At 32.1% G+C, this 12,217-nt stretch overlaps 1 protein-coding gene across 1 annotated transcript in view; it reads left to right on the top strand.

Moving 5' to 3' along the window:
* Positions 1–12,217, top strand: part of LOC106692419 (adenylate kinase isoenzyme 5) — a gene marked incomplete at its 5' end in the record, with an annotated part of 45,416 nt that overhangs the window by 15,412 nt on the left and 17,787 nt on the right. The window contains 2 exon segments of the mRNA XM_067045194.1: positions 6,725–6,870; positions 11,151–11,333. Of these exon segments, the coding sequence (XP_066901295.1) occupies positions 6,725–6,870; positions 11,151–11,333 (329 nt within the window).

The following is a 12,217-nucleotide window of genomic DNA, read 5'->3' as shown; positions in this document are numbered from 1 at the left end:
AAAATAATAAAATATATAATATAAATATATCTATATAGCCTTAACATTGTTTATTGATTCTCTTGAAACTCCAACGTTTCGGCCTAACCAGACTCGAACAAGAAATGAATAAAGAATATTGAGACTATATGCACACATTTAATTATAATTGATAAATGAAATAAATATCGCATACAAAATATTACTTATGAATACAATGGGTAATGAGTGGAACATAAATCAGGCGGCTATTCAACTCCAAATTCACAAACAAAGATTTTCCTCATAAAATATAATTTTGTGTTTTTTGTTTTGTTTTTTAAAGCAAATCTTGTTGTTGTCTTGAAGGAGGTAGAATTTTTTCGGGAATGCGATAATCAGTTTTATCGCATTCCCGAAAAAATATTTATATATAATTAGGTAATCATAGAGCTAAATTTTATGAACATGACTTTCCGTATTCATTCCTGGTCAAGCCCATCTTTACACTTAGGTCCACCAGACCCTAAAAGATACAGCAAATCATTGCTGCAGATTCTTAAACTATGATTTATTATTTTAATTAACTTTTGGCTTAATTTATAAACGTCACAACCGTCACACATAAGCTGCATAAAAAAAAAAAATAATAAAAATAAATGCTTGATAATCATGGAATTAGACAGTAGCAGATTTATAACAGTGAAAGATGAAATATAATATTATAAAGGTAAGAAGATATGTGTAATATAAGATATGTAAGTAGTGTCTAAAAATATCAAAAAGGAAGGTAGAAGAAGAAATATGGAGAATGGGAAATGAATTACCTGAAACTCGGGTCGAAACGTCGGCAAAAATAAATATTTTTTTGTTTATTTATGTTTTTCTTTGCTGACCGCACCCCCCGACTATATTTTCGAATCATATATGTTATATTCGAAAACAAAATCGCAATTTTAAACAATATCTGAGACTTGACCTCCTATATAAGGTAAAGACTTCAGAACCATAAGAAAGGCAGTAGGTCAGAACCTGAACTTGACACGCTGTGACCTTCCTCGGATATTAAGAACCCTCATTAAAAAAATATATTCCATTGATCTCCTAAATGTATAATAAGGGCAGCTTTGATAGAATTGTCAAAATTACAATACCATCAAAGAAATAGGGTTGCGTTTCACGGGAACTTGCCTACGGGGCTACCCTTTGAAGAAAAGAATAGAAGCTATTAGTGATTTATATTACGATTTGAAATGAAACTGGTCTTCTAATGCAGCGTGTATAGGTCATAATCATAAATAAAAATTCAACTATCCATGCTGTTAGATCTTGGAATCCAGAAGTAGTACTAATATAGACTTTCTGCAAATAGGATTTTCTTGAAGTACTCCTGAACCATGAGATAGACTTTGAATAAGACGAATTAGTGAATAACTTTTAGATGATTTAAAAAATCAAATTAATTTTTAAATTACAGCTAATTAATAAATAAATAAAAAAAAGATTAGTGATATATAACGAATAGAATGATTATGATGTGTCACACAATTTTAGATACAACCCCACAATAAAGAAAATTTAATTCAAACGGCAACTTTTTTTGCTAATTGGCTTCAGTATTTCGTTTACTAAAGACAAAATAAATATTATTTATTTACAATAAATAATATGTAAGCTCGATTTTTTTTCCATCTTTTGTATCAGTAAAAATTCCTTTAAAGGAAATATAATCCATTTTGTAATGCAATACATTTCTACCTCCCTACCTACATAGCTATTTATTATACACGCACATTGAACGCCCCACTGCGATAGACATCCTCCAGAACTCCTATTACTGCTATCTTAAACAAACAAAACATTAATTGGTAAATGAGCCAGGAAGCGATAGTGACCCATTTATCGAGAGACAGTCGTTGCATATTTGAAGGATTCTTGGAAAGTCATCGACACCGCTATGAATTGTGTAAAACCACGCTACTGTAATAACGTGCATATTTCAACGTTTTCGCTTCGTCATTTTCTTCCGGTTTCTTTCTTCCTTATTCTTTAAAATTTTTAATTGCTTTATTGATAGCGTTGTTTCAACGTAGCTTTGTGCTAGTTTTGAAGGTGCCATGAAATCATTATTATTAACCAATTATTATCCCTTTCTGGCATGCAGGACAGCAGTTAGATAGGTTCGCCCATCCCTCTGTTACCAATAATCAACAATTTATTTATTTTTTCATTATACAATGAACTATGGGGATGGGAACACTGCAACCCAGTGTTCGGTTGACCGTCTTACTGAACTTTTCAAAGATATCGCCCTTCTGGTTCGCCAACCACTGTCCATTTCATTCCTCTATCAAGTTCGCCCGCAGCATCTTCTTCATAGATGTGAGGTCAAAACGTACCATTCTGATTCGTACCTCAGAATCGCTAGGACCACACTTTTTAAAATGGTCTTCGTGGTAAGATAACTGACTTCCAAGAACGCACCCCTTATTCTGTTTAATCCATTGAGTGACAAAGGTCATCCTATCACTTAAATACACTAATTGAAAAGCCAAATCGTCTTCTTATCCTTACTCTAAGGTACTTACTCAGTTCGGAAGTGGATACATTATTTTTGTTGTTGTTGTTATCAATACATACTTTTGAGGTTCAAGAGCATCAACCAATAATAGAACAAACGTATTGAGGCAACGTTTTACAACGAGAAAAAAAAGTTATTTTATTTTTTTAAATAATTTATTTATTTTTATTTACAACTGTATAAAAATATACAACAAGTAAATTTTCTGTAGGTGATATAGTGGCATGATACAAACATGTGGAGAATTTCCCATTGATAGAACTCCAATAACATTTCTAGAATAGATCTTCTTTTCAGACGCCTAGGAGGATTATTAGGTAATGAAGGAGAAGCCAGTCTATAAGCAAGTGGATTAGGGTGGTTGGAAAGTTTATCATGGAAGGATTGGTATCTGGTTCTAGCCAAATCGAAAACATATGGGACATTGAGGTTCTGATGGATGACTTGATTTCTGAGAAAGTAAGGAGCATTGAGGATTTTGGACTGTAAGGGTTGGGTTCAGGAGGAATTTGATGGTTCAGTGGAGCCCCAAAGCTCAACTCCGTATTTCCAAATAGGTCTTATAACAGTCATGTAGATCAGTCTTTTGTAATGGATTGGCAGTGTAGACCATTTGTCTAGTAAATGTTGTAATAGTCAGAATTGACGAGCAGTTTCTTGTCTTTTTAGTCTTGTATGAGGATTCCATGTCAATCGTTTGTCGAGATGTAGTCCTAAGTAACGAATCGGTTTGACAGGAATAAGAGGGATATTATTAAAGGATACTGTGGGGCTAGCTGTTTTTTAAAAATATTTTCTTAACTAATTATTAAATAGAAATATTATACATAATTGTAATATTACTGAGACAAACATATACAAGATTTGTAGCAGAACCTTAAATTTTTATGGGACAAGTTTTAATATTTTTTACTTTAGATATTCTCTTGTTAGTCAATTAGCTTACGATAAACCTGAACTTTTCACTCTAACCCAGTACATCTGCAAACCTTGTGCGAATTATTACTAGTAATGTCGTTGTTATGTAGAACAAAAATAAAACAACATGAAACAATTAGGAACAAATTTTCCATATATTAATCTTAACTTGTATTTTGTACATTATAGTGTTAATAATTAGGGAAATTCTTTTTTCTAAAGAAAAAGAATCGGTTTTTGTTTTAGTATAGGACATGACTATTTGAATAATAAAGTCACTAAACGTTGCCTAACTATAGTTGTTTATTGTCCTAATCTCCAGTACTTCAAAGATACACACATACAAATAGATATCACTAATTATGCTAACTCTATGAACAGCGGTATTGGTCAACTAGTGTGTAATTGTAAAAAGAGGGTGAGGGAGAGAGAGAAAGAAATCAATAAATTGTCATGGTGTGCCTAAACGATGGTCAATATTGATGTTATCCAGTTAGCCGCTAACCTTCATAGTCCTATTTTATTATATATCGCATGTTTGTCTCTTGACAGTTAAATTTTTGATGTGAAGTATTAGATAAAACTTTATAATGACTTTTGAAAGCAGGTTAGTCAAACTGCATATTATCTACCATCTTCAATCTACCATGTTACAAAAGTTATGAGGAAAAAAATTAATGCTTTTATAAATATTTAAGTTTTGTAGGTATCCATTACCTAAATGCAACTTAAATATTTAATACTACGGTGATACTACCTATGGATGTTAGTTAAAAATTTAATGTTTCATGAATCGTAAGTATCATGCTTCATTATAATAAGTATATGCCCGTACATTTTATCAGAGAATAAGAACCGATTGCATTAAGCGTTCCTAAAATAAATTTCAACTCTTAAAGAATATTGAATTAAAGATTACAATTAATTTCGATATTCAGGTACAGTCCGAAAAATTGCCCGAAGACAAATACACTTTACTTTTCTTAATAACATACCTGTTTATTTCTAAAACGTGTTCGGTCTTTTATCCTGAGGTTATAATCTTCATATAATATTTCAAAAAGAACCACCGTTTTTCCATGAATCCGTGAATTATTTCATGGAAATATCCAACTTATCGCATTATCATCATTATTTAGACTGACATATAACGAACCAAAGGAAGTAGGGTTGACGAGTCTGATATGATAAGATCTGAATATTTGATAAGGTTGACTTTACGTCACCCTATCACACACACATCTTGACAGCATCTCGAGGTAGGTGATCTATTGTCAAGTAAACATATCACTTCGTGAGTAGCCAGGCCTTTGTACTAGGTGTGATATTCAAACTAAAATCTTATCTTAATTCATTTACTCTGCTAAATAAAAAATCTCAGCTTTCAACTGACGACAAACTACTACTTTACAAGACAATATTAAAATCTGCTTGAACTTATGGACTAGAATTGTAGGGTACTGCTAAATGATCTAACTTCTTTTCAGTCCAAAGACCTTCAAATATTAGTCTATGTTCCATACTATGTAACCAAGAATATTCATGGCCTTAATATCCCATTTGTCTTAAATCATATTGTAGCCAAATTCACCATATTACATGAGAAACTCCGTTATCTCCATACCCTTCAACGCAATCCTTAGCAAGCTTCAGCCATTCCAACGATCCTCCCAAAGGTTGAAGTCGTCAGCAGTGGCCCCGAGATCTATTGTAAATAATTATATTGAAGTTCTGCCAATGGCCAGATTATCCACTCAAGTTCTGAGCGTTGGAAGCTGGAATCACTTCCTTGCTCTACATCCACTGGCTTTCAGTACCAGTGATGCGAATGAGGCGGAACTTCAGGAGACCTGCTTTTTCCTTCGTAACTGGAGAGAGAAGCTCAGTTCGAAGTCCCCCAGGCTGAATGTAAATATTTAATACATTTTAATGTGTTAAATTTTTTTTTATATATTTATCATTTTGTTAACATTTAATTTATATATCTCCGTTAATATGGTGTGAATGAGCTCTCTTATCTCTATTAACATTGTCTAAATGCGTATAATCGAATTTAATATTACAAATAAAAACAAAATCCATTTACTTGACACAAATTTTCACATGAAAAGTTTACTTCGTAGTCAAAACGATTTTCACATAACTTACATTACAGATCTAGCCTATTAAGTTACTCTGTTACCTAAATAAGTTATACTTTGATTTCTCTGGATCTCTGCTCCTTTCTATAACCTCTCTCCTTTACTCAAGACCTAGAGCGAATACCTGTAGGACTGGTAACCACTTCACCGTAAGCGAATATCTTACGAAATGGAGTTTCCATCCTATGAGAACCTAAAATGAAAACCTGTAGGACTTGCCAACCCCCTTCAAGACCGTAAGTAAATACCTGACGGAGTGGTATTTACATCCCGTGAGGATTTACGGCTTATGTGAGGACTAATGCGCGTAAACTTGTCCAATCTTCCAATCAATTCACTTCTTACAAGCACACCATTTTGAACATCGCTGTGAAGGCTTATTGATTTAGGACTGATTATACACAGTAATTGTTAACACATTAGTAGGATAAAAACAATCTTCCAATAAAATTGTCATAATCACATAGTAATAAATAAAATACCGAGTTTTTACAACAACCAAGGAAATCAGAAATGCCTTCCTGGGATCTATTTTTTTTTTTAACATCGAGCTTAGTGAACAGAATTCTAAAAACCTTTTTGTAGAAAGCTTTTGTAGAAATTTTGTGGGATCCTAAGAACATATCTATAGCAATTATAGCACAAGGAGAAGAAGTCACATTTTTTTGATCATTGCACTCTATTTCCTCCAAACAATTCAGCGTTGAATGTTTCAGTTTTAGTCAAATAGTATATTGACATAAAATATATAGTAATTAAAAATAAACAAATTCAAGAAAATGATGTCACATTTTCTTGAATTTGTTTATTTTCTTTTATTATTATCTTACTAATCACAAGAGATATTTTGTTTTAAAAAAAATAAAATTAGGGTACATTTAGTCATTTTTCCTTAATGTTATTAAAAAAAAAATAAAAATTTCACAAGTGGACTTCCAAATATTAATTTAATATAATGTAACCACTAATTGTTGCCTCTGTCATCCCTAATTAAAAAACATACATACATATACAAAATATAATATAATAAGATCAACTCAACTACCTCCTGATACTTAAGGGAAATCTCAGTTTATTGTAAATAAAGCAAATACAAAATAATTAACAAACTTCATTTAATTTCCAGCGGAAATGAAGGATTTCAATCAACTGTCAAGTAAAACCGTGACTGAGGTACTGATGCTGGAGATGAAGATGGCACCTGCGGCAAAAGCATTCCTCATTTCCGGTTACCCCAGAAACATGAGGGATGTCGTCGAATACTCCAACAAGGTATTTTAAAAATTAATTAAGACTAAAATTACTATCATTCCAAAAACATCCTTTGCCTAACCTTGTCATTTTAATTTTAATAGAATAACTTTAAATTTTATTTTAAATACATCTACCAGGTTGTAAATTAAGCTGGTTTCATTTTTTATTTCATTATTTGGAGTGAAAATTATTACTAAACGCTTTAATATTTTACATAATAGTGAGACAGAACTTTATGATTGAATTAATAGATATGATTGTTGTCGGTTGTCTACTTCCCTCCTTAAGTGCTTAACATTTTGCCTAAAACAAATTATGTTCCATGATGTTCAACGTAGACCACCAGGGGAAGTTAAAACTTTTGAAAAGGTCCAATAGGGAAAGAGGAGAATCATCAAATGTAAGTGTAACGTTTTGTGGAAAAATAATTCTAGTTTGCCTTGTATTTTTTGTTTCTCCTCCTGTTATTATTGATGACACAAATTCATAGTTTTTTCTATATGTAAAGAAAGTATGATCTTAAAGTTTTCAAATTCTACTTGTGGACAAAAAACAAATATTAGTTTTAATTATCAATTTCTCTCTTAGGCTACTACAAAATCGCTTTATCAAATTGTTTGTTTTAGTCCGAGTTGCGATACGGCGCTGGGCGATACAGTTCCGCAGTACACATACGTTTTCACTATTGCCAAAAACATCAATATAATGTTAAATATCACAATGGAATAAATAAAATAATAGCCTAGATAATAAAATTCTTTTGTTATAAAAAATTACAAAAGTAAATAAAGAAATATAATCATCACACTATTATTCAGCCGTTCCTTTATCGAAAGGTTTCCTCAACTATAGCTCTTATATTTTCTACTTTACTTTCCAAATTACCAAAACTTCATGTGACACCTTCCGATCTAGAACAGTTGTATTAATACCAACTTACATACCACTTTTGTATCACAAACATTCGTTAATCGTTTTATATAATTTATTCTACATTTAATATGTGTCTTATTTAGTTGGTCGATGATAAACGAGGTCCTGTTTCAACTCGCCCTGGCATTTCGTCTGTTAAGGAAGCTGAGGTATAAATTTTTAACTTTTATGATTTCCGTAGTAGATTAAAAATGCAGAATGCCAAAAAAAAAATTATCTGATGAAATATTCACGGTAAAACCTATACTACAGCACAATTCGTTTCAGAATCTGTAATTATACATAAAATTTCGTATAAATTAGAGCAATTATTAGAGAATGAAAGAAGACGGCTTCTTTGTTTCCATTAATTGGAATATCCATTATTTTTCGTCGTAGAAATCTAAAATGGCCCAATTATCTTTGCTCAAAAGTATAATTTAAATTGATCTTTTCGCCGAACTAGTCTAAATGATGCAAACTATTATAGTTATTAACTGTTGTCTTCGAAAGCCATTTCACTTTTCCATTTTCTAAGTGGAATAAAATGGAGGGGGCGATGTTGACCCAAACTAGTTGCTGATATCGATAGGATCCGGCATTGACCTAATTGCCAACTGATGTCTCTGTGATGTAACCCTAATATTTTATTTTTTATAATACTAACTCAGCCTCGCTGTTTCACACGCATTAAATTTATTGGTGACTCTTTCAGACATCTGTAAATGTATTTGTGTACACAAGTAAATGATCAAGTGCATCTGATTTAATGAATAACATTCGGTATTATTATTTGAGAAAATATACTAAATAATACACTTGGGATAGCGTAACGCTATAAATCCAAAAAAACTTGCTCAATAAACGGTTTACCAAACACAGAAATAATTTTTGAAATCGAAGTGGTAGTTTCTAAAGTTATCGCGTTGAGATAAACTACTTCATACAGTGGTCTAGACTATTTATGAATTCCCAGAAAATCCCCCTTCACTATTTATCATCTATGTTCAACAATTCCCCTTTGGTGTAGTTTTAGCAATCTTTACAGACCGAGGTAGTACTTAGAAACTGTAGAGAAACATTAACACATTCATTTACCAGTTTGTAGTTATAGCTAATTTTGAAATGTTGCTCGATTTAAGTACTTTTTTTTCTGCTCTGCACGCTATTAGGAAATGTTTTCACCCGAGCATAATAACAGGATTTCGGGGGCGGGATGAAGGTAGAGAAAAATTCCTCAGTAAATGGGGCTTGAAGTGAATACAGAAAAGACCAAATACACCACAGAGGAAATCCCCAGGCCCGGTGAAGAAATCAGGATCGGAGAAAATACTTTTGGAAAAGTCCCGGAGTTTGTGTATCTTGGATCGCTCATAATCCAAGACAATGTTGCGGACTCAATAATTCAATACTTGTGATTCGATACTTTTAAAAAAGAAGTGGTGATCTTTGGGAGCAGTGGCATGCGCAAACCCCAGCGCACTACCCCACTGCTCCCGCGCCCCGTATGCCAGAAATGGCAAGGGGGAAAAAAAAAAAAAAAAAAAGATTCAATACTTTTCAACATAGTCCTGGATAAAATCATGAAGGAATTCTGGGGGGAAAAATAACTCAGGAGCCATAGTAGGGAACAAAAACAATCATATAAAAGTGAGTTGTTTGGCCAACGATCTCGTACTGTTGGCAGAATCAGAGGGAGAGGCTTTTACTCAAATAAATACCCTACAAATAATAGCAGAAAAATTAGTCCTGCAAATATCACATGAAAAAACAGAGCTCACGACTACTGAAATACAATTTTTAGATCTTTAAAGCAAAAAATAAAGGTTTTTACTTTTTATACCCTTGGTGATTTAATTACGAACAAGAGAAGTGGGTGACGGAATGACAAATCATAACTTTTTAAACGTTTTAAATCGATTAATTAAAAACTAAATATTTAAACGTCTTAAACGCCCTGTTTGATACAGGCGTACGAGTTACACTTTATAAAAAAAAGGATAGAACAGTTATTGAGCGTTTGATAATCTTTAAATTTTACTTTAGCCTACAATTTGCTTAAAAGATGAACCGTGAAAACCCGTTGAACTTGAATGAAAATTAAAGTGATGAGGTGAGCGTGTGACACTAAATCCTGGATTTATTAGTCTGCTATACTTGTTCTACTCATTAGGAAATAAAAAGAGGATTATTTTCTCGATCTTGAAAAGTTAATTAAAAGATATTCCAAGTCTCAAATTTGTAATTTGCTTGTAAGATCTGCGATTTCGAAAAGCTTGGATACAGTAAAAGTGAGGAAATTAAATTTGAAAGTTAAAAAAAATTCTAATGTTCGATTAGAAGAAAAGAAAATGTTTTCTAGGATATTTCTTTTGATTACAGTAGTATTTATGGAAAGTATACGTACGTTAGTATTTGGAACATTGTTTGATTTTTTTTTTCCGATTCCTTTAAAACAGAAAAGAAACAGTGAATTAGTGAGTGCTTTACTGTGAAAAAAGGAATATATCGTGTTGGATATTACCTTTTACTACCTTTGGTATTTTAAGGTTACCTGTAATGTTTATTTGTTACTTATGAAAAATCCATTCTAAATGGAACTATTTTTAAAAACCGAAGGTGAGGGACCTCCTCGTGTCATTGTTTGATACTGTCTGGGATAGATATATATCTATATTAGTTCTCAGCTCATTTTTAAAAAAAAGTTGGGAGCTAACTGAGTGAGTTCCAATTTTGCAATTGTATATTATGATTTAATATACCGTAATCCCATTATATCCAATAGTGTTGACAGTTAGAATATATTAAAAACCAGCCTTCTTCCCTTTCATTCGCCGTGACAACCAATTAATGCGTTCTCTCCTCCTCAAGCTGAATACAGCAGTCTTCTAATTCTGAACTTAGAGATGGGTCCGGCCAAAGGCTATCCTCCAGACATCTGGGTCATAGGTATTTTTCTTTTACAAAATTCATATTTTATTAAATTTTCAGAATGGTTATTAGTAATATTATATTATTATTACTTTTTTATTAATTCTCTAATTACAGTTTAAATAGTTTAAACGTCTGAAAAGGGGTTAGGATAATGCGTGCTCTCGTCCTCAAGCTGCTTTCGTAAGTTAGTTGATGAAATACAGTAGTCTTCTGAACTTAGAGTTGGGTCCTCGAATCTTCTTTACCACCATCCACCACATTGGACCATATTTCACTGGACCGAAAATGCGTCCCAAAATAATTCTAATTTATGAAATGGATGCTTAATTTTTACTAAATAAATAAGAAATTAAATTATATGAATAATGTTAAAACGATACAATCATTTCTTGGACCATTGGTGTTCTCTTCAGCAATTGGTAGGATGTCTTCAATAATCTCCCTTCTTCCAGATCCAGATAGTGAACGGAGTGGTTCTGATTGCGTGGAGGCAGCGAGTGCTGGAGCGGCAGATCGACTACGGAGCCAAGTTGGGTCAGGTCGTCCTCAGCCTGGCAAGGATGGAGCTCAACAACTTCTTCAAGAACGTCACCCCTGTCGCGGACTATTTTGACCAGCGGGGGATGGTTATAGCGGTAAATCATAAAAACCTTATAAGTTATAAGTTCTTTAATATATTTACTAGCCACAATAAAATATTATTTTATAGATATATATTACTGATTGAACTGTCTTCAAGCTGTTAAAACTTTCATTTGACAATTCTGCCAATTATTACACAATGGTTTATTATTTGAATCAATTATTCTATTATAATTTAACAAAACAAACAATTCAAAATAAAAAAACTACTTTCCTAACCTCTTTGGTTACGAAATACGAAAATAGTCTGTACCTTTTGTAATATCAGTCCTATTAAGACTTTCGTTAACAATTTAATTATCTGGAATAAACTTCAAGAATGTTGAAAGATGTTTAGTTTCTGACTTACTAAGAAACCTGGTGGAAATCTGAAATTGTTTCCTTGCGAAGCTGCGCAGATATCTTTGGAAACATAATTATAATTATGAAAATTAGATTTTACTTTGTTTTCATTACTTTTATTAATTTTTTAATTAATTCCAAATAGTAAATCATATTAATGGTCGTGATAGACACTTCAGTCCATAAAGGACAATGCATGATTTGTATATCTACATTAATAAATTAATAGTTGGATATACAATCTTTTTTATATTAAAAGTCATGAAAACGAGAACAAATCGAAAGAAAAATAATTAAATTTAGATAGAAACAAACAATTATGACTTAGATAAATTATAAAAATAAGTTGTATACCTTGCCCTCCTAGATTCATGTTGTCGAAATTTATTTGTTGAATAAATGTTATTGTCCATGGACGACTACTTGATCTTCGACTCGTCATTCACTCTATCTTGTTATAGTGATCACATACGTTATTTATAATAAAAAACGCTTTTGTTGTTCCTCTTTTGCTATATTAACGTTACGCCACTGA

Source organism: Halyomorpha halys, unplaced genomic scaffold (genome assembly GCF_000696795.3).
Source record: "Halyomorpha halys isolate HHAL.00 unplaced genomic scaffold, Hhal_1.1 Scaffold5.1, whole genome shotgun sequence".
Taxonomy (NCBI): domain Eukaryota; kingdom Metazoa; phylum Arthropoda; class Insecta; order Hemiptera; family Pentatomidae; genus Halyomorpha; species Halyomorpha halys.
Note: the sequence above shows the minus strand (reverse complement) of the source record. Positions and strands in the feature narration are given on the sequence as shown.